The 22,130-nt window shown below is 37.2% G+C and overlaps 3 protein-coding genes and 1 long non-coding RNA gene across 5 annotated transcripts; 2 read left to right on the plus strand and 2 right to left on the minus strand.

Moving 5' to 3' along the window:
• Window positions 1-34: 34 nt before the first annotated feature.
• On the minus strand, window positions 35-6,762 carry LOC116301654 (uncharacterized). 2 transcript variants are annotated; one of them, XR_016119857.1, is made up of 4 exons: window positions 5,045-6,762; window positions 4,088-4,219; window positions 3,146-3,197; window positions 35-2,609 (listed from the first exon to the last, which is right to left on the minus strand). It is a non-coding gene; the product is annotated as an uncharacterized LOC116301654 (long non-coding RNA). The 2 variants fall into 2 exon arrangements; XR_004197765.2 differs by having other exon boundaries at window positions 4,088-4,222.
• Window positions 6,763-7,060: 298 nt separating this feature from the next.
• On the plus strand, window positions 7,061-9,912 carry LOC116301645 (neutral cholesterol ester hydrolase 1). The gene is made up of 5 exons (XM_031710731.2): window positions 7,061-7,314; window positions 7,627-7,900; window positions 8,024-8,087; window positions 8,423-8,639; window positions 9,006-9,912. Exons 1-5 carry the CDS (start codon window positions 7,147-7,149, stop codon window positions 9,693-9,695), a joined length of 1,413 nt encoding a protein of 470 aa, XP_031566591.1. The 5' UTR covers window positions 7,061-7,146; the 3' UTR covers window positions 9,696-9,912.
• Window positions 9,913-10,563: 651 nt separating this feature from the next.
• LOC116301644 (uncharacterized) lies at window positions 10,564-16,486 on the minus strand. The gene is made up of 13 exons (XM_031710730.1): window positions 16,348-16,486; window positions 15,201-15,307; window positions 15,024-15,130; window positions 14,500-14,595; window positions 13,648-13,746; window positions 13,410-13,492; window positions 13,263-13,295; window positions 13,058-13,128; window positions 12,329-12,410; window positions 12,175-12,234; window positions 11,649-12,017; window positions 11,453-11,519; window positions 10,564-11,014 (listed from the first exon to the last, which is right to left on the minus strand). The coding sequence occupies exons 1-13, from the start codon at window positions 16,432-16,434 to the stop codon at window positions 10,686-10,688; spliced, it is 1,590 nt and encodes a 529-aa protein (XP_031566590.1). The 5' UTR covers window positions 16,435-16,486; the 3' UTR covers window positions 10,564-10,685.
• A 237-nt stretch (window positions 16,487-16,723) lies between these two features.
• On the plus strand, window positions 16,724-20,777 carry LOC116301637 (ras-related GTP-binding protein A). Its single transcript, XM_031710722.2, has 8 exons — window positions 16,724-16,862; window positions 16,991-17,090; window positions 17,214-17,280; window positions 17,596-17,818; window positions 18,437-18,655; window positions 19,250-19,341; window positions 19,439-19,554; window positions 20,077-20,777. The coding sequence occupies exons 1-8, from the start codon at window positions 16,833-16,835 to the stop codon at window positions 20,175-20,177; spliced, it is 948 nt and encodes a 315-aa protein (XP_031566582.1). The 5' UTR covers window positions 16,724-16,832; the 3' UTR covers window positions 20,178-20,777.
• Window positions 20,778-22,130: the final 1,353 nt, after the last annotated feature.

The raw sequence follows: 22,130 nt of genomic DNA on the forward strand, positions 1-22,130 counted from the left end.
GGCCTGACCTGGCACCACAAACACAAGCAAACAATTTCTTGGAATCAAATTCTTTATTTATTCATTGGAAAATTAATTAAACTGGTACTAAACATGCCAATTTTTATTCTTAAGTGGTTTTTTAATTATTAAAACGAGAAAGAGCAACAGCAATCATGAACCGAATACTACTGCATTGTTGTAAATCTGGTTGTAAAAATTTCCACGACACTCATTAAAATGATATTAAATAAATTTTCCAAACCAGGAAACCGAAGAAAAACTAAGACGTAAAACAACCACGCCTAGTGATGGGAAGGCGTTTGAATTCGTATTATAGCAATTTTGATGACCTCAGTTTATGAATAGTCAAAAGAAAAACTCTACCAGTCGGTATTTTTTAAATAAGAGAAAAATAATTACCTTAGCTGGAAAGAGCATGTTAAAATTAGTAACTTCAAAATCGCGAAGATATAATTTTTTTAAAGTGCGAATTTTGTAATAAAACATTTCAGCATGCAGGCATCTCTTGCCTACCAACTAATAGTCTCTACGCAGCCGATGTTAGGGTCATTTCTTGCTAGTGAGGGACCTGATAGAACGTAATAGGTCAACCTTTTAGCGTCTGCTTAGGAGAGTAACCAACTATGTTTTCAGACAAATTTTGAAAATTCATAACTTCACGAGTTTTGAACTCATTCGCTTCCTTCAAACTGACTTTTACAAATTTTAACGTATTCTTTCCAGCTATTGCAATTATATTTTGGAATTACATGATACAAGCTCCTTGAATTTGATATATATCAACAGAGATTTGACATCAGCAACAAGGCAAGCAAACAACATGCTAATTAAGATGAGTAATAGAACACCAAATAGCTGGTGCCACATTAGTGGTCCTTAATAATGAGAGTTAAACATCTTTTTACAGGTTTTGGAGTCCAATTTCGGTGTCTTTGTTAGATTTCTTAAACAAATTTAGCTTTAGTATAGATAGCCGATTTAATGAAATTACTGCAGCAAAATCTATTGTAGCCGGGGCATACAATCAAACGATTACACTGTGTACCCAACGTGGCTTAAATAATCAATGGTTACACCTGAGCTTTGGACTTCCTTAAACCATTCTTTTAGGTAGCATAAACTCGTTTTTTGAAACACTTTGGGGTTTTGTTTTTGTTTGTTTTTTTTTTCATGGCTTTTATTTTCTTAGGCTTTATTATAGGAGTGGCAAGCCGAAAGCAAGCCTTTTTCTAATTTACATACTAAAGTTGATAAAATGAAGCAATTGTAAAGGCGGATCTGCAGTCATTATTGGGATACCTTTCTTCTTGGTATCATGATTTCCTGGTGCTAGTTAAATATAATCTAAAGAAGCTTTATTGTAAAAAAAAGACTTTAAATCAAAGTATAAAAGCTAATATTACGGCGTTGTAAAAGGGACTTGGAAGCCAACAAGGTTTTTTTTTGCGCAATGGTGCGTCGATAGTTTTTAAATGCAATTTCTATGTTCTAAAAAACAATGTCGTTACAACTCAACTTTCTTTTGCTAAATCAAGCAATGCCCCCAAAAAGATCAGAAGGACCCTCCCTTTTTTCCGCCCTCTCACCGAAGAAAAATAAGGAGAAATAAAGGGAGCCTCTACCAGAAGGGAAGTCTTTGAGTAAATCAATCTATGATTAAATGTGCCGATTCTTTAGAGTTAAAGAACTGATTGACATACCTTTCTTGCGAACTAGTTTAATGTTTGTCATTCAAGCGCGTTTTGCAGTTGCAAAACAGACCGTAAACTGGGAGAAATTCAGGGCCCGGTTGTAAGAAGCCTGGATAGCGCTATCCAATGCATAAATCTTATCAGTGGATCAATTTATTGGATAACAACATCGACTTATCCACTGGATAAGGATTTATCCGCCGGATAGCGCTATCCAGGCTTCGTACAACCGGGCCCTGGTGTAAAGTAGACTTGAATAACATAACTATTCTCCTTATAAGGCTTAATTTAGAAATAGAATGTATAAGAAAAACTAGTGACTCTTTTCACTTTACTTGATGACAAGATGTGATCGAAATGTCGTTACTTTTTGTCACCTAGTTTTTCTTATAAATTCTCCTATTCTTCTTACATATAATTCATACTAATTCACGCGAAAACTTGCCATGAATAGTAATGATGATGAAGCTGAAAATAATCAGATGGAGTAGTTCATACTGATTATTTCATGGATTAGACCAGCGATAAAGACTGTCCAGGCTTGTAAAGGCGACTAGAGACTAAATTTACTGTCCAGTCATGAACGACAACGAAATCAGATCCTGGTACAAGTTGAATGTTCACCATTTGGAAGCTGTTGTGTAAATATGCTCGCCAGACATCCTTCCCGACTGGGGATTTGTAGATCAGGTAGTCTAAACGAAAATCTTTTTTCCTCCATTTAAGATTTTGAGAAGTATTTCTTGTTTTACATTGCGAGTTTAGATATTTCGTTTTGTTGTTTTGTTTGCTGGCACGCACTGTGCCTCGACAAAAGAAACAACGTACAGTGAGCCCAATGGCGCCGGACAGAAAAACGAGAAATAAAAGAAATATAGACAGCTTTTCTTCTAATTCCATTATACTTGTTCTTTCCTGAAAAGAAAAAAGAAAAATGGCCTCTTTATTAGGCCTGAATGGTAAGTTAAAATTAGAAATCTATTAACAAGAATGAAGCCTTTTGTATGCTACTACAGATGCTAGACAAGGGGATTTTCTAAGAAAATTTACCTTTCCAATTAACAGAAGTAATTAATTTAACAACTTTATCCGATAAATAGAGAACTCATCTCCTTTGTAAAGAAAACTAAAAGTACAACACATTAATTTGGAGGCGATAAAAGATATAAAAAAAAAAAAAGTACAAAGATAATAAACAAAAGTTATAATTGAAATTTTGACAACACCGAGTTCAGTGAAACAGCTTCTGAATTAAGCAAAATATAACACATTAAAGTCAGCAGTTTCTGACCATCGTTTTGAGAACCCTAAAATCCTGCATTTCACCTAAAAGCTTACGTACTCTTCTGAAGTTTAAAAACCCAGGGCATGTAAAAAGTGTAGGTATTGTTTTCGATGATGAATTTTGTTCAGTCTTGAAAGTTGCAAGAGTAATATCGAGTTTAGCTCACCTTGACCATGCACAGTGTTTATGCCTTCTTGTAATTCATCTTCTTCTTCCGTCTATATATCGTTAGCAATTAATTCAGTGAAGAAGAATTAAATGAGTATAGATGACATTAAACCAATACTTAGCATGCAGATCCCACTCTACTAACTATGATTAAACTGAGCTTAAGTTACACCAATTTTTAATGCAAGCTCACGTTGGCAAGGGCATGTCTGGGCAAGATTATCCCGACTGCAGTCGCGTCATAAAAGCCGGGAAAATATGTAAAAACTCGCTCTTTCTTTCTGGTGTTGCTTTGAGAACTGTTAACAGCTTCTAATTCATTTTCCTTAAGTACTTGGAAACTGTTTTTCTTGCGGCGTGTCGACTGTTTTTTTGTTGTTGCTTTTTTGGTGTGTCGCAGAGTTTAAATAATACGTAAAAGTGGACAAAATGATAAAGCAGTCTGTTCCATTATCTATTTTAATGTTCAGATCCATGCCATTAAAACCATGCCTATAAGAACTCAAACCCATCCTTTAAATAACTAGTCAGATTCTTTATAATTAGATAGCTTTGTCCTTTGTTCCATCAAGCAGGAAAGTAAGTGACTTGGAAGATTTTAACAATGTTTTTTAAAATTTCAAACCTTTGCGAAGTCCTCATACGAAGTCCTAGTCAACTTATTTATAAGAAAAATAAGTTTTCGCACTTCTTGTTTCAACATAGGGGTCTTAGTAAGTGAATATTCGCACTTTTAGAGTGGGTGACATACATATTTGGTGGACATAAACAGTTTTCATGCGCTTCTATGATTATCGTTTTACAAACTGAAAGAAAATCCCACTTTCAAATAGAAAAAATCAGCATAAAAATTAGAATTCTAGGCCCGTAAATAGCGAGACATTTTGCGACAAATAAAAACAATAGAATCAACGATATGAGGTGTTTTTATGGATATTACCTTGGGATGATCATGAGATATTGGGGCGCGTCGAGCGATCCCGTATGACAGGTGTTATTGTTTGGCGCAAGACTTGGCTTTGGTTGTGTGGACCATAATCTTCTATCAGAGACTACATCAGCCAATCACCATCTACTAAAGAAAAGACTGTTCTTGAGAAAGTAATTTGGAATGTTCTAATATGGTAAGGGATATCGAAATTAACTACAATGGGGCAGCGAAAAGAAGGAATAAATTGAATACGCGAGACACTCTGACAAACGACTGTTGTTGGATATTTCTCACTCATGTCAGACTTATGAAAACATGACTGTCGCATCACGGCTTCTATTTTTGGCTACGCTTTTACTCACAGCTTAGTCAGTGATTCACACTTTGTGTGTGTGTGTGTGTGCGTGTGTGTGTGTGTGTGTGCGTCGGTCTCAAACGTGCCTCACTGAGACATGAAAGTCATGATGGTGAACTTTAAAATGGCGAACTTTAAAAAGACAGTTAAATTTGAACTTTTGATTTTGTTGTGTTGTGTTATGTACTTTCTCCTACTACCACTGAGTTGCCGGCGTTTTGCAACTTTTTCTCAACTTCTGGCCTTGCATTAACTGATCAGTTTTATATTATAATGTCATTTTATTATATATACTCGATAAGATATCAGTTGACCATAATGACGTTAGCTTAAGATATATCCTAGCTTACATCCAACTTTAGTTAAACATAGAAATAGCTAATTGAATGATAGGCCTTACATCATGGAACCGATGCTAAATTTGTGCACGTGTTTGTTGACTAATGCGGCGGTTTCTATACATATACGCCGTCATACGTGTAGCGTGTAGGGTCCATTTTCATTGCAAAGAGAGACAATTAAACATGTCCATAACAGGACCCGAAATGAACGCAAATCCCAAACTCACAGTTAATAACTTTTTGTAAATTAGATTACTGACTGATACTCACCACATGTGCTAGTGTTGCTATTTGGAATAACCGACGGACTGGCTTTAAATTATGTCCATCTCTCACAGCCATGATCAAAAAAATGACTTACGGAAACCCATTCCTAACTGTTGTTTTGATTTGATTTGATTCGTAATTTCCACACAGAAGTGGCTAAAAAAAGATTAGTGCAAGTTCACCTTCGAATTCTTTCTCTAAACACCGTTTCAAAAGGTTGTCTTCGTTCAGGGTCGCCATTATGTAGCAATTAAACAAAGCTAATTATGAGTATTTTATTCGCTGTCACTGGGTAATTATAGACGCAAATATAGATCAGTAAATCATTTGACACTGTTTCTGCTTGGATGAAGATTGATCAGTCGACGAACAAACATGTCTCCAAAAAGGTGCGGCGCTCGACAGCTATAAACTTGCGACTTGAATATTGCGTCATTAGTGTACCTCAAAGTCAGGCATGCTTAGTAAAGACAGCGCTGTGCCGGCTTTCCCAAGACAAAATATGGCGAAGCACTGGATGAGATGACAGGACAAAGCTGGTACCATTAGAACACAGGCGGAAGGAATCAATCCAACCACCGAAATGTGCCTTTCGCTTAAAAAAAAAAAAAAACCAACAAAAAACAAGGAAATAAGAGTACAAATATTTGTAGTTTCGGTTCCTGGAAGTCTATAGCTTAAACTGCTTGTCTTCAGTGGACTTCTTATATAGTAATGGAAACGTAAAAGTTACAGGACAACATTCTCTGCAGAAACTAGAGGATTCTCCTCCATTTTAAAATTTTCAAATTGTTAGTTCTGATTTAGTACATTCTAATTTTCTCATACAAATGAACTGAACTTAGCATTCATTTTTATCCTCTGTTTGTTTTAGGTCTACTTAACGTCATTGGGTACTTGTTCAGTGTAAACTTCTATGACAATCCGGACTACTCGAATAAAAACCCTTATTAATACTCTTAACCCTATGTGAAAGTCTGTTCTATATTTAACCACCTACTTCCTACAGTTGTCATTTTTACGCCAGCAGCAGGTAACGAAATTACTTATGGTTTATTTTGAGCAGTTTTTGAGAATTCTCACACGTGTTTGATGAAGCATTAGCGTCTATAGTGCATGTTTATCTTAGACACCTGTGTTGACACAACTTAGTAAAAGACCTAGCTATACTTAGCTATACTGCTCCTCGAAACCGAGGAGCTCTGGGTACGAGCTGGGACACATTTAAGGTGCTATTCACTGCACATGCATAAACTACTCTCGTCAGTTTTCGCCCACTGAGATTGTCTGGGAAAATACCTCAGGGCTGTCAACTCTCCCGGATAAACCGGGAGTCTCCAGATTTTGGACCGTATCTCCCGGTCTCCAGATTAGAGTCTCAAATCTCCCGGATAATCCCCGAAGCCGACCATTTCTTGTAAGACTCGACTTTGACAATAAAATTCCAATTATTTTGTGTTGTTTGTGTTATTATACATCGCTAACAAAATCAAAACGTTCCTCAAAAAGTGTTCTTGCAAGCAGTCAAAAATAAACCAATCACATCAAATGTTACAAAGCGAAAGACGTCTTTTCGCGTGTTTTTTGAAGCGCTGTGACCTCATGTCCCTTCCCTATCAATTCTCCAGATTTGAATATCTCGGGGGTTGACAGCCCTGATACCTTCTTACCGATACGGCAGTCATCCTGAAAATTATGAGGTGCCGAGGGGTCAACTAACGATTTCCAATGAGAAAAAATCTTCTCCGTACGTATGCTTTCCAAATCATTTTACGTTTGACCCTCGACAGAGTCATAATATAAAAGTGGTCGCCGTATCAGTAAAACGGTGTATTGTGTCACTATTTCAGGACCGTAGCAAGGGAAGGGGCTAGAGGTCTCTTCCCCCCCCCCCCCCCCCCCCCCTCCCACCGGCCAATAATTTTTCAACTGCTTTGGCTAATCTTTAAAATGTCATATGGAAGATATAATGAAAGTCTCTATTTTGGGCTCCCTGTGTCGTTTCTTCATTATCATTCCCAATCGTTCAAACGTGAGTACCGCCTGGCTGTTTGTGCAGAGCAGGAGGAGTTCCCTTTCTGTTTTGTTGATATTTTACTCGAAAAATGCGTGGAACATTGGTTATTTTGGCTATTTTAGCAGTGTTCTCAGCTATTATTATTCATCAGCTGCATAAACGCTTGTTTGGTATACCCGTACCTGATGGTCTTAACCCCAACTCTACCTTTTCTTTTCAAGTTGTTGGATTCCTTTTCAACTTTGCCAAAGATCTGGTAAGTCTTATAAATTCTTCTTTTAATATTAAGTTAGTCTCATTTATTACGCCTGCTTCGATTGTAGCACAGCTCGCACGATGTGTAAAACAGGTAAAATTGATATGAGCAATCGTGTTTACGTTGGTAAGGACAACACCTTTCTAAGAGAAAACTAAATAGATTGATCCCTTTGGACTAGCTTGCACCCTTTCAAATACTTCTCTCTAATGGCCATTAATAAACGGAGCTTCGATGAAGGGACGAGGCAAAATGCTAATTTTCGGCTTTCTAGGAGACTACCTACAATAATCATTTATATTTCTTCTGTAGTCACGATTAGGTACGAGGCTTGGAATCGTCAACAACTACCATATCAGTGTGAGAAACCTCTTTGAAAAGTTTTCATACCTGGTTTTGAATAATTCATTTGCTGATCAATTAGAAATTAATGATACTGAGATATTTGGAAGCAAGGTTAGGATATACAAGCCTGTCAACAAGACAAAAGATAAAAAGAAAAATGATGAAAGGAAGGATGAAAATGAGAAGCTCATGCCAGCACTCATATATTATCATGGAGGAGGCTGGACAATTGGGAGTCTTGGTAGGTTTGAATGAGTGAATGGATGGATGGACTGCATAAATGAATATACACTTGACTGAAAAAAAACACTTCCTATAACTAAATTAATAAATAACTGAAAATCTTGTTTCTTGATTCATTCAGCTGCATATGATGCATTTTGTCGAAGAGTTGCAGTAACTGCTCAAGTTATAGTTGTGTCTGCAGAGTAAGTATTGGTTTTGGGTTATATTCTTTACTGCTTCAGTTAATCATGCCTGTAGTCACGATTGGACTTTCAATTAATATAATCATCATTATCATCATCATCATCATCCTCACCAAAACATAACCATCTTTATCATCACTGCCATCTTCATCACCATTAACATCACCATCACTGGCATCATATTATCGCTACCACCACCATCACCATAACATTAATAACTGCTATCATTATCATTCCTTCCTGCAGAGGCTGTCAGCAGGGACTCATTACTGATTATTGCCATCATCTTCCGTAATGAAACCCTCCCCTCATTGAATTGTTAATTTTACTTTCAGTTATAAGCAAGCTCCCGAATACCTTTATCCTACAGCATTTAACCAGTGTTACAATGTTGCTGTGGGACTCCTAAACACTGGTGCTCAATATGGAGTTGACGTCAAGAGAGTTATGGTTGGTGGTGACAGTGCTGGTGGAAATTTAGCTGCAGCTGTTACTCATACTGTGGCTTATGTTGGTGAAAAGCATTGTAGAAAACAGTATATAGCTGGACAGGTGACCAGAATTATCTAATAATAATGTTCACATACCTATTGTTCAGTGTCCTCCCTTGATTCAAGGGTTTTCTCTAGCTTCTCCATTTTTTCTTCCTACACAAAATCCAAAAGATGAAATTCGAATTCAATGAGTGAGTTTGCCTTGCGCTGAATTAGATCAGCCTAGAGTTTGTTTCTGGTTTTGATGAAACTAATTGACATGGATGACACTTAAAAAAGTGATAATAAAATGAATTCGTTTTAATACTTCATTATCTGTAATTATACAACAATATTTTAAGAGTGTTTAAATTTTTTAGCCTTCCTTTTTCACTTTAAAAAATGGGAAAAGATGAACTAATGATTTTTTCTCTTCATATTTCAGATCCTGATTTATCCCTCCCTTCAAATGTTGAATTTCAATCTGCCATCCTATATAGCGAATGAAGATGGGGTCATTCTTTCAAGGCATGACGTGGCAGAGTTTGTTTCCGTGTACCTTACAGGAAACACTGATATAGTAGATGCAATGCTAGCTGGAAACCATTCTAAGCATTTAGAAAACACTACCTATATGTCTTACTTTAAAAGTGAGGAGTCTGACGAGGGTCCCATAAGGGAAGAAGAAAATGAAGCAGGTATAGATGATGAAGATGAAACATCTATTGAAAATCAAAATATTGGAAAACCTCTCATTGAAATGACAGACTTGGTTGCTGAAGCTCTGATTAACATCAAAGGATCACCGTTGGTTGCCAGAAACTTCCGTGGTGTTCCTCAAACCCTTTTATTGTCTGCAGAATGTGATCCTCTCAGAGATGAGGCATTTTTGTACGCCAAGAGGCTCAAAAAAGCTGGTATAGATGTTGTTCATAAACATTATCCTTCCTTTCATGGGTTTGTTACTGTCACTAGCGAGCCTTGGCCTTATGGCACAGTTGAGGCTAGAGAGGCCATTCAAGAGATGGTGAGATTTATAGATAGAATGAAGAAAATGAAGGATAAAGAACAAGAAGAGGAGGAACAAGAAGAAGAGGAACAAGAATCACAAAAACAGAAGAGTGACGTTTGGTAAAATTACACGAAAATGTTTTATAAATAATTCATAAATCAAAATAATGAAGTTTTTTTCAGACTCCAAGTATTTACAGTAGCAAGGGCCAGATTAGCTTGCTGCAGACCAAAATTAACTTTTGTTAAGACAGTTAAATAAATTCGGTCTGCACGCAGGTTATAGCCATATTTACACAGCAATTTTTGATGTTTTAATAAATGTTTTAATGTGTTTTAAACTTCTAACTTAATTTGTGATCTAATTTTTTGATACATTATCTAATAGGGTGAAAGTATTTAACCCGTGAAATAAAAAATACTAGCCAACGTGTAATAGACAAATGAACACAAAAGAAAACAATAGAATAAGGGTTTACTAATGTATTAGTCTAATATCTATTTCACGGGTTTAGTATTTTTATATATTGTCTATTAATCAAAATGCAATAGAAATTAGGTTTATAAGTAAAAGTTATCAAATTTCTTGAACCGAGTGTTAAGGTTACATGCTTTAGAAACGGTGATGTGATAAGTTGCCGAGACTTATTAAGCTTTAATTGGCTAAAAAACATTGATCATGTGATTGCTCAACCAGCTAGGCAGTCGGCATAGGAGCAATGGGTGAGCTTGGGGCGCAACTCTTATGATATTCCTTGCCCGCAAACAGAAAGCCCTACTGGATAGTTTAAAATAAAAGTTAGCCTGCATAGCCAGGGGTTCCTTGTGGGTTTTGCGGGGGGGCTCCCCAAAACCCACAAGGAATGCCTGGCTACGCAGGCTATCATAGGTTTTTTTGCTGAAGCCTTTTGAAGAAGGAACATTTTCTCATCTTTGCTTTGTCCATATGTGCTTTGGGTTTTGATCATGCTAAGAATCAAGTTCCACGTATGCATGAGCAATCATGATTGTATTTATTTTATTCATATTCTGTTAGAATTTATATACAGTAACCCAAACTAACGAGACAAAAATCAATGAATAGGCTTTCAGTTTACATTTTTTGAACTTTTTTTCAACTCTTCTTGACAGCACCACTGTCGTTCTTATTTGAAGAGCCTTCTTCTGCTGTATTCTTTTGTTCTTTCGGCGGCCGATCCCGGTCTTTTCTCCTTCCTCGTTCACGATCACGCTCCCTTCGATCTGCCTTATCACGATCCCTGTCACGATCTTTTTCGCGCTCTCTATCGCTACGTCTGTCACGCTCTCTGTCACGGTTCCTGTCACGAGGTTTGTCTTTTACGTCACGCTCCCTGCTCTCTTTCCTTGGATTTTCCTGGTCTTTCTCCTTGGGGACAGCGTCTTTTCCTTTGTCAGGACTGGTCTTGGTATCCTTTGCTTTTTCTTAGAAAGGAAGAATTTAAAAGCGCTTATATTCATCTGTACTGGTTGAGATTCATCAAACAATATTTTTGAGTCTTGACAAGCCTTCGATTCTCACTAGAATCGTGATTACTTCATTTATACAGTCGCGCTTCATGTCTTGGGTTTAAGAACCCTAAGATCATGTGACTTCAAAAGGTGGTCTTAGGTGAGTGGAAGATTGATCCTGTCCTTGTCTATGTTAAGGTCTGGACTGTTAATCCTGATGTGGATGGCCTCACCTCGACAGAGACGGCGGCAGGGGGATCAATCTTCCGCACATCTGAGGATATCTTTCCGAAGGGATGGTGCAAAGGAAAGGAGCTCTCGTAATCAGAAGTGTACGCTTTGACTTTGAATTTTGATTTCGAGACTTGGAGCAAGTCTACATTATGTTGTGATCACGTGACGAACCCCTACCTTGTTGATCCGCATCAGATCGAGGTGGTCGAGGGCGTGGTTGGTAGATAGCCCTATCTGGTCGATCCTATTTAAAAATCATCATTAACATAATCAACATGTATATAACCATTATTATCATCAGCATCGTTTATCATCATCATCACCACCAGGACATAATGTCGTCCTGTCGCATGATAAATGCGTGTGCTCATACCTTGTTCTTTAAGCGACTCAATTCCTTCTCTCTTTCGCTTTCTCTTTTCTCCTGTTTGCGGTTCGTTTTCTCCGCTGCACCGCGACTATGAGCCTGGTCTTTTCTCTCCGCCTCAACCTTCTTAGTTTTCGTGCTTTCCTCTTTTTCCTTATCCTTGCCCTTGGCTGTATTTTCCTCTCTGAATGAACCCTGAGAATCTCTGTGACTGCTCGGTCGGTTGTCGCGTCGTCGATCCGCATCCGAATATTTATCGTTATACCTTCGGACTCGCTCGTTGCGTCCTTTGGAGTCCGCACCATCACGTCTGTCTTGACGGTTCCCTCGTCTGTCGTCGGCGCGACTGCTTGAACGAGACAAATCTGGAGTGCTCTGAATATAAATAAACAAAGTTTAACAAGGGTGCAGCCAAGAGACCGCAAACCTATGCATTAAAATACCGCATTTATTGGCTAGTCGATCCTAAAGAAAGAAGGAAAGAGGGTTTCCAGAGGAGTTTAGGAATTTAATTCAAGTTTAATATAAGTACTTTGTCTGCTCGTTCTCTGGGATATCTTTGTTGTTTTCCATCTTTATCAGAGGAAGAGACCTGAAATGAAAACAGTGAATTAAACTAAGGACCAAGTCACATGGGTGTTCGAGTATCGCATAACACGATCACGTGATTGTACCAGTAGACCAACCTTACTATCCTTCCCTTGTTTCTTATTCTCGTCTCTCCTATTTTGATCTCGACGACCAGAGTCACGATTATCCGTCCTCTTCCTTTGAAAAAATAACCAGAAATTCTTTGAAAGAATATTTAAGGAACCATAATAATAGCGCTACAATCATTGCCAAAATACTTGACCTTTTGCCTAACACAGAAAATGGCTTTCCTCTGTCGCACTCTCCCCCTCCCCCTGTACAATGTTGCTGTTCCCTGAAAGAAAGCTGGTACCCCTGATCACACTCGCCAACCCTCTGCCAACTTGCAGGAATCCTAACATTGTACGGGGAAAGCGGGGTTTAGTCCTAGGTAGTGTTTTGCGAAGTACCCTCTCAAATACTAAAATCTGTCAAGCGTGCCAACTAATTATGGCAATGTGATGTTATTTGCCAACTATCATCACAATAATTCTTGCCTTGTTGCTTTGTTTAATCGACAAATCTATCTCTGGTAGGCAAAGAAATGACAATAGCTTACATGACAGAAACTAGCACTATAAGTTTCTATATCCCTGATTAGTGCAGCCCCCATAATACATACTAAGAATACCCTGTATCATAATAGCTAAACAATTGGTTCTAAAGCTTTTAATTATAATATCCATTATGACTAGATTTGTTTCATTTTTGAACCTCCAAAAAGAGATGGGATGAATCGAAATCAAATGTGAGGGCTGACAACAACATCTGCTTCAAATACTCACGATTCCTTATTTTTCTCTTCTCTTGGTACATTCTTGGTGTCCTTACTTGTTGAGACATTCTTCTTCAAAGTCTGAATATTGAAAAGTAATAATTTGCAAATTATATGAAAACATATTCCCCACTTATTTAAGATTCCACTCACTGCATCAGTAAGATGCTTAAGGCATTAAAGATATTGTTTTTTTAATTATTTCATAAATTCACCTTTGGTGTCTCATCCTTATCATGTCTCTTTTTCTGAACCAAAAAAAAAAAAAAAAAAAAAAAAGAAAAGAAAAGACAAGAAAGAAAAAAGAAATTTAATAACTTGGAGTAATAATATTTTGAATAAAGATTGATATAAAAACTCACCCCTAAACCAAGTCTTGAACCTCCTCTATTTATGCGCTTCATTTTCAAGTATTCCAGAAGTGGTGTGCTTTTCTTTTCAACATCTATGATGGATGTATATCGTTACATAATAGTCTAGTGACAAATTGATTATACTTAAATCATGGACTTCAAGCATTCATGAAAATACTCATAAATAAATATATTCCCTCAGTATACTTTATTTAATCATGCTGTCTTTACTCAAAAAGACACTTACTTTCTTTACGAGATTCGAGTTCCTCCAAGTGAGTCTCAATGCTGGGTAAAGGCTTTACTTCTTCTTCAAGAGATGCAAGGAAAGCCAAGTAGTCCTTATCTAAATGAGAAAATGAATATTTGAAGAGGAAATAATAATTGCCATTTAATGAACAATCGTCTGGCCAAAACTGGCACTTGTCCAGACAAACACCTATTAGGCCAGTCCTCTTGACCAGTCACATTGACTGGTCACATGTTGATCAGTCAGATGTGGCCAGTCACAGAACTTTCAGAATGTTTTGGAGCATGTGCTCATAAGTCTGAAGTAGCTGGCTGTGATCCAATATATTAAAAATTTAGGGAAGCACCAGTGGCGTGTGCTGCTAATGCGCCGCCTCTCACCAATGCCGCCTGAGTTCGAGTCCTGCCGATCTCGGTGTCGTATGTGAGTAGAGTTGTTTGTTGGTTCTCTCCTGTGCTTCGAGTGTTTTTCTTCGGGTTCTCCAGTTATCCTCCCTCCTCTAAAATCAACTTCTAAATCCTAATTCGATCTTTGGGCTTTCACCTAGTTTGGATCCTAGCTCTGTTGTGATTGTCCCACACTGTGATACAATAGCAAAAAGCTTTGTAGAAAGATAATTTTTAGCTAGCAGTTAACTTTGATGCAACTGCCAAAGCTTCAATGGCTGCCAGCTTATTCTGAAAGCCCTGAGTCATAAGATAAGTCTTATTTTTTAGAAAAGAAAGTTTCAGCAGTGGTCACTGCTAGTTTGCTGACATGTTTCACATTCCATGAGCTTGGGATTACAAAGTGAAATTTGTAATCCTTAAAGAAGAGGTGGCTGAATTTTTTAAGAAAGGGGTTGTCAACCTTGTTCAATAGTGCTGCACTTTAGGTCCCTTCTGCTCTTCTTCTTGGGTATTCCTTGGTATGGGGCATACTCAACTACAGCTGGATATGACTGACCTGAAAATGAAAGATTTTATTAATCATCGATCCGTCAATTAGTAGTATCATGGTGTACGGGTTAACCAAGTACATCATTGGTTTCCGAACACACTGTCACTTAAATTTTTTTAATGGCAGACAATATTTGAACCCAGCATCCTCGGCACCAATTGACTATTACTATCAATGTCTATCCCAACACTAACCCTAGACCTAACCACTTAGCTATGAAGTGAATTGCTTGGCTACTCTTTGTTTATTGTCATATGTAAAACAATGCCTCATTATTGTATGCACAAAAATATTTATTATAGCATAATATATGCTATCGTAGGACACGACTACTAGCCAAATGAAATTGCATATCAAAATTTGAATTTGAATAGAATTCCCCTGACAATTCCCGAAAACCATGATATTACCGTTCAACCATCATTATCTCTTACCTCTTTCATCTGTAAACACATAGCCATCAAATTCATCTCGGAACTTAATTATGTCACCAGGGTTTTTGAAATTAATATAGGCTCTTGAAAAAAGAGCTGGACCAAAGCTACAAAACAAACAGACAAAAATCAGCATCTCAATCATTGTTTTTGAGTACATGTATACTGTAGCCTTACCTCATCTGACCCTCAACAAAATAGAAAAAATCATATTCTGGTATAGAGCCCATGCACTCCTTCAAATTTTCCTCTTTCAATGAAGGTGGTAGCCTTCGTAGCACTACCTGCAAATAGATGAAAAACATTAGTTTTCAGAGTGGCTGTTCGTACGTCACCCGCGGGATTGATGAGTCAAAAATTTCATCGATGAAAACGCTCTATTCGTATGGGAGTGAAAATGTTGGTAAATATTCGCTGAGCAGACTCCTGTACGAATAACAGTTGAGATTCTGCCATGACACTGACCAAGGGAGCACGTTAAAATTTTGATTGTGTTGGTTTATCTTCGATTTTATCACACATATTCTAAGATATAGCAGGCGTTCCTTGTAGTGCTTGTTTATGTCTGCGCACTACACTTTATGGCAGGCATTCCTTGCTTTAGTCGGGCTAGCGTATTTACTCTGAAAACCGACGAATAACTTGGGAGGAGTGGAGCGACGTGTAAAAAGTGACCTCCCTATTACATTTGTCATTTCCTTCCTTACGCAATCTTAAGCCATTCGGATCAGCCGAAACCAAAACACTATGAGGAACGCCTGTCACATGATGGATTGCGCGCACTAGATAGATCAATGAAGAACAATAACTTTCTTTACATAAACATAATTTTAATGTGCTCCCTTGCACTGACCTCAGACTACACGAAAAAAAATTCCAAGTGTCGCGAAAGTGAGTTGCTCGCTACTGCAGAGTACAGACTGGTCAAATAAGTTTGAATCAAAATAACATCACTGACATGAATCGCCTAACTGGTCTAAACAAAAATATCGCTATTTGGTTGGAAAAGAATACAGAGTTCCCGAGAAAATCGACGAAATTTTTGACTTCCGTACGAATAGCAAACACGTACGGTTGACGTATTTGAAAACATTAATCAATGTTTGTACTAATGTACGTTTGTATTTATTTATCGAATGAATAATATGCTGATATAAAGTTTAATTTATTAACCATAAGACCGAAAAACCAGCGAAAATGCAACCGATATGAACTTGAAATTAAAGGTAAAAGTTTTTCATGGGCATTTCAAAAACTCGTTTTCCTTTAATTTAAATTTTCTTTTTGTCTTCATGTAGACTTTAGAATTCAACATAAGACATACCTTAGTCGAGAAAAGACTCTTTTCCTTCTTGATTTTAGAGGACACTTTCGCTTTTTCCACGTCAGGTTTGCCCATCTTTCTCGCCATCAAACAAACTCTCCTGAACAACGACAGGCAGCCATCTTGGATCCTCTGTTATGAGTACCCAGGACTCAGCGATCTTCTGATCACCCAGGATACCCAAGATATAGATATTTGGTATTTATAAGTTATAAAAACAATAGTAGGGGATTTTACTTTATTTTCTTTTTTAACATAATAGTATTATTGGTTCGTTTTGTTTTCTTTACTTGAAATTACGAGTATATGATGAATATTTTTTAGGAAGTTGGGTAGTATCAAGGTTGGGATACCTGTGGTGGGTAGTCATCAGCGCCATCTTTACTTTTTCACATGACTTTTGGATGTCAGCTCACGTGAGCTAAATATTTTTGCATTTTTCTGCCTATATCGGACTTCAACCTCGCTACTCAACCATATCGTCGATGGAAAAGAGCGTCAAGATGAAGAAAAAGGTGAAGAGAAAATCTTTTGTGGATTTTCAAAGCTTAATTTTACGATACACTTTTAGGCTTGTGTGACGAAATACGACAGTGACTTAATTTTACCAGTCATTTGATTTTTCTATCTTGCGGATTCGTAGGTATTGCTTATGGGCAAAAGTGGTTCTGGTAAGACCAGTATGAGGTCTATTATATTCGCTAACTACATAGCTAGAGATACGAGACGATTAGGCGCAACAAGTGAGTCATTTCTTTCCTTTTAATATTACGTATAACCTATCTTTCTTCTACATGTAGTCATTCACTAGATACTTTGTTGATATAACATTTTTTAATAACACTTTTGATTCACGTTATGACTAGTTGACGTGGAACACTCTCACGTGAGATTTCTTGGAAATCTTGTACTAAATCTTTGGGATTGTGGAGGGTAAGTAGTAGTGTTTTTAATTTAACCATTAACTGACAAATTGTTTATTAAAGAAGGTTCAACTTCTTTCCAAACAAGCCTTCAGTGGGCTAAACAATTTTATTTTGTGGCATCATTTTACTTACTTAACTTATACAAATGGATTGTTGACAAAACTATAAATTATATTTTTGTCAGCAATTAAATAAATCAATGTTATAATTACTGTGTACATGCCGAAGGACCGTTCATTTCACTTATCTGTACACTTAAAGTGCACTAGATTGCATAATCATTCAATATGTCAATAATAACTCAAAACAAACTATACTATAGGCAAGAAGCATTTATGGAGAACTACTTTGCAAGTCAGAGAGACAACATTTTCCGTAATGTAGAAGTCTTGATTTATGTGTTTGATGTGGAGAGCCGTGAACTTGAAAAAGACATGCATTATTATCAGTCCTGTTTGGAAGCCATTCTTCAGAATTCACCAGATGCTAAGATCTTTTGTCTGATCCACAAGATGGACTTGGTACAAGAAGATCAAAGAGACTTGGTAAGTGTTAGTAATCTAGTATACTAGGTCTGTAGCTGCTATGCAAACAGCTCAGAAGGAATTAAACAAATCATAAGAAATTGGTTTAAATCAGACAGTTCCAATGCAGGGTTAAGTGCTTCTGATACCAGTCCTCTTGACTGATAAAGTAAACTGATAAAGTTTTATTGGTGGTCATTTCTAGTCTGACGACATGTTCGACATCCAATGAGCTTGTCATCATGTCTGGCCATTAAGCAGTCATTATTTTGTAGCCTTGACACAATGGCTTGGACTCTGTATACCATGATTCTCCATTACGTACTGAAAGCTAAATGATCTGTCATACAGTTTTGGTCTACCCTTTCATGTTTCCAAGTGAACCATTGCAATAAACCACAGGAATAGTCACTTCTTATTGGCAAATTTTGCAACACAGCCATAATACAATCAGAATGTTTCTATGCTTTTTGCTCCTGCGAAAAACCAACACCTCTTTAAAAACTTACCTATGTTCTTTTTCACACCAGTGATTAATCCTTCTCGATTGTCTCAATACAGTTATTAAAAAAGAATAGTACACCTGTGTCAGATAGAACCAGTTCTAAGATGCAAGGAATTCTTCAACTTTTATTTCAGATTTTCAAGGAGAGAGAAGAGGATCTGAAGCGTCTTTCAAAACCACTCGAGTGCACTTGTTTTAGAACATCGATCTGGGATGAGACACTTTACAAGGCATGGTCTTCTATTGTCTATCAACTGATACCAAATGTCACACAGTTGGAACAGAATCTAGAGAACTTTGCTTCTATTATTGATGCTGATGAGGTGTTGCTGTTTGAGCGAGCTACTTTTTTGGTATGTTAAAAATTTACAGGGAATGCCGAAAGGGAGAGTGTGGGGATCAGGTGGGGGTATTAACTCTTCATTTTTTGATATGTTCACTAATATGAGTCTCAAGTATCAACTCCCTACCCCATGACTTTCTGTCTTATTCATAATACAATTAGTCTATGCCACACACTTTAAAGGGCGTTCAACAGTCCTAGAGTTAAAGTTCAGGGCCCGGTTGTACGAAGCCTGAATAGCACTATCCAGCAGATAAATCCTTATCCAGTGGATAGGTCGATGCTGTTATCCAATAAATTTATCCACTGGATAAGATTTATCTGTCAAATAGCACTTTCCACCCTTTATACAACCAGGCCCAGTTGTTTTGAACTATCAAGTACATTAATTTGAGGCATTTCTTTATGGATAAAATTGTCTGTACTTAGAATATATAACTAGCTTAAAACTAGTGTGAGCTGCGTCGGTGTTTCTAATGAAACAGTATTATGATAAAAAGATAAATTATACACCGTGAAAAGATGAAACGATGTTCGGACGCTAGTCCTTTGTCGGAGTCTGTACTTAGTTCAGTAGTGAATTGATTTTGCTATCTATTTGCAGGTTATATCCTTCTGTCAGAGAAAACCACACAGAGATGTCCATAGATTTGAGAAAATTAGCAATATCATTAAACAATTCAAGCTTAGTTGTAGGTAAGGAAAGATTGTTTAGCAAACGTTTTTGTTATCTTGGGCCCTTTGTCCTAAATAAAAGAAAATAAAAAAAATCATTTTGCTTTTTTATTTTTAGTAAGTTACATGCTCATTTTCAAAGTATGGAGGTCAGGAACTCTGGCTTTGCATCGTTCATCGATGTGTTCACGCCCAACACATATGTTATGGTTATTATGTCAGATTGCTCTATACGTAAGTAGAAATGATGTGAACTTTATGTAATATACATGATGATATGAAGGAAATATGAAAGAAAATGCCATACAGTTTGTACTGGGATGTTTTTAAATACCTGTCATTCTACTAATCTTTTATTTTATTTTATAATTAAATATTGAAAAGTTGGACAACATTTCTGAACCTATTGATGTGGGATGATTTTTCAAACACACAAAAAAAACACTCTTGAGTTCTTATGGCCATCAAATTATGATGTCAACTGCAAAAAGTTCAAGTTTCCTAAATTTTGTGTAAATCGAATAGATATCTTAAGGAAAAAAACCACAAGACAAAGACAACTTTAAAGCACAATGAATAATATATTTTTGATTGGATATTTGAAATCAGACTTGACAATCTATCTGACAATCTGGCAATCCTATCTATACCTTAGCTGTTCTTTTGGCAGAGGGAAATCAGTTTCCTTTAACTCTATATTTAGGTTTTTTGAATCACGCATATATCTGGTCTTTTTTCTTTTCTTTTTTCCTGTAGCATCTGCAGCCACTCAAATCAACATTAAGAACGCAAGACAACACTTTGAAAAGTTGGAAAAAAGTCCTTCAGATGGATCGCATTCACTGAGGGGAAGATAGAAATAGTGAGACGTACGTACTGGAAGTGGAAAAAATGAATACTGTTTAGGTATGAAGCAGTACATACATTTCAAATTTCTTTATTTCACAAAAAAATCTATCAAAATGCTAAAAACTGTAAAATAATTTGATGACATTTATAACTATTAAGTAGTTAGGCATAGCTCCTAGATATGAAGATGAGCCAGTCCCTTGCTTTCAATAATTGTTTTCTTCATGCTTTTAAGAATCTATCTTAAACTGTACTTTTAGTTAATGTACACCTGTACGTACACCAATCCATGATGTTGTTGCATTTTACTATTAATCCCAAAACAAAAATTAGGAAGATACCTAGATGCCGTCTTAGTTCAGAGTGCTAAACTAAGACTGTGTGCACAGCACGTGAAATCACAAAAATGCAGTCAATCTCCATACAAAAGTGACTATTCATATCTTTGTTGGCATTCTGCATAATGCTTGGCATTGGATGTGCAAACTTCGTTTTTGCCCAGGAGTGATACAAATTGAATAAGCTAGAGATATTAGAAACAAGAAGTGTCTTGTCAAAGTATGCCTTATGAGACAAGAAATAGATTAAACACAGATCAGTTGACAGTGCCATTAACTGTTCCTTCTTCCCCACGTGTTTACTGGGGGGGGGGGGGGGGGTGGAATGTAGGCAAGAGAATTTTAAAAAACACCTAACAAACCTTCCCGGTTCTATCAATCTTTTTTCCTATTGTGATATCTTTTTTATCAATATTTTTGTTTCTCTTTTGAATTGGTTTGCTAAAACTTCCATTATTCTCAAGGAGCTTGATAGATTTGCCAGGAGTGAACTACTCTGAAAAGATAAGGATTTTATCGGCGAAGCCGAAAAAAGGACTTCGCGAAGCGAGAGTAATATGAGTAACATGAGTAAGATACCAAAAGAAAAAAGAGAAAGTCTAGCAGCTTGATTGTGTCCTTTTGAGAAATAATCTTAATTTTTCTCATTTAAATTATCCTTCATTTGTGGATTGCCAGGAAACTTTTTTCCTGGACTTGTTGGCTTCACCATCTTTTCCCCACACTTGCGGCAGAACGTAATGTCATCACATGACATCAAACCACAATTGTAACAAGGAAATGGTTTGATCTTCTGCACTTCCGGTGAGCCAGGGTAGTGTGACCCAACCACCGTGCGATAAGCTACTGCAGAAGGAATGGTAGAGGTGGTATGAGGGAGACAGGTCACAGGGTTATAGAGTTGGGTCCTTGCCAAGCGTGGCGGTGGCGGCATCTGCAGATTTGAAGGTCTTGGGGAAATCTCCATATACATCAGACTAGATTTTTGTCTTGGGTGAAGATTTCCATGTAGAGGTCCTTCTTTGTTGGTGGTGACTTCGTGGACGGGTGAGTCTGGTGTTGAAGCCTGTAGAGGACTTGGGCCACTTGTTTGTTGGTCGCTATGGTTACTAGAGGCTAGTGGGGGTGGTGAGTGTGCTAGAATACACTCGATTGCTTTAACGACATTGTTATCGCACCCCATCAGCACGAGCTCTAATACATATCGCCTGAAGGAAGGGAAAATCTTAACTAGAATTTCCATTGGTTGTGGACTTTTTTCTGGCTCAGCCAAAACTCCAAAGCTTCGCCTTAAGAAGTTGACGGTGTAATCAAAGTCTTCCTTGTCACGAAAAGGGGGCTGGCACGTATTACTGAAATACGTCCCTTGGTTTGGACAAACGAGGGACGCTGTATGACATGTCGGCACGTCACCTGTAGGCTTTTGTTCCCTTCTTCTCTTAGCTTGTGGTTCGTTATCAGACTGGAAATCTAACGAACTGTTTTCGCTGCTTGTGCGCTCACGTTTGATTTGCCTTGAATAGGTTGCCTTGCCGTCTAGTTTTCCTTAAGGAAAATCAAAGAAAGGGAAAAGATTAAAATGATTGGAAGTTTTCCAAATTTTAAGAATTCTGTAACTTTTAA

Source organism: Actinia tenebrosa, unplaced genomic scaffold, assembly GCF_029948245.1.
Source record: "Actinia tenebrosa isolate PJP-AT-01 unplaced genomic scaffold, QUT_ActTen_1.0 PGA_scaffold0__85_contigs__length_37466705, whole genome shotgun sequence".
Taxonomy (NCBI): domain Eukaryota; kingdom Metazoa; phylum Cnidaria; class Anthozoa; order Actiniaria; family Actiniidae; genus Actinia; species Actinia tenebrosa.

What these genes read in the sequence shown, in the direction of transcription:
- LOC116301644 (XM_031710730.1), bottom strand. Translation starts at nt 16,434, where the DNA reads ATGGCGAGAAAGATGGGCAAACCTGACGTGGAAAAAGCGAAAGTGTCC. An exon ending in ATAAGGATGAGACACCAAAG is followed by an intron (nt 13,129 to 13,262) that starts GTGAATTTATGA and finishes TTCAATATTCAG; the next exon opens with ACTTTGAAGAAGAATGTCTC. An exon ending in CCAGAGAACGAGCAGACAAA is followed by an intron (nt 12,018 to 12,174) that starts GTACTTATATTA and finishes ATTTATATTCAG; the next exon opens with AGCACTCCAGATTTGTCTCG.
- LOC116301637 (XM_031710722.2), top strand. Translation starts at nt 16,833, where the DNA reads ATGGAAAAGAGCGTCAAGATGAAGAAAAAG. An exon ending in CAATTCAAGCTTAGTTGTAG is followed by an intron (nt 19,342 to 19,438) that starts GTAAGGAAAGAT and finishes TTTTATTTTTAG; the next exon opens with TAAGTTACATGCTCATTTTC. An exon ending in TATGTCAGATTGCTCTATAC is followed by an intron (nt 19,555 to 20,076) that starts GTAAGTAGAAAT and finishes TTTTTCCTGTAG; the next exon opens with CATCTGCAGCCACTCAAATC.
- LOC116301645 (XM_031710731.2), top strand. Translation starts at nt 7,147, where the DNA reads ATGCGTGGAACATTGGTTATTTTGGCTATTTTAGCAGTGTTCTCAGCT. An exon ending in TCAACTTTGCCAAAGATCTG is followed by an intron (nt 7,315 to 7,626) that starts GTAAGTCTTATA and finishes TTTCTTCTGTAG; the next exon opens with TCACGATTAGGTACGAGGCT. An exon ending in GTTATAGTTGTGTCTGCAGA is followed by an intron (nt 8,088 to 8,422) that starts GTAAGTATTGGT and finishes TTTTACTTTCAG; the next exon opens with TTATAAGCAAGCTCCCGAAT.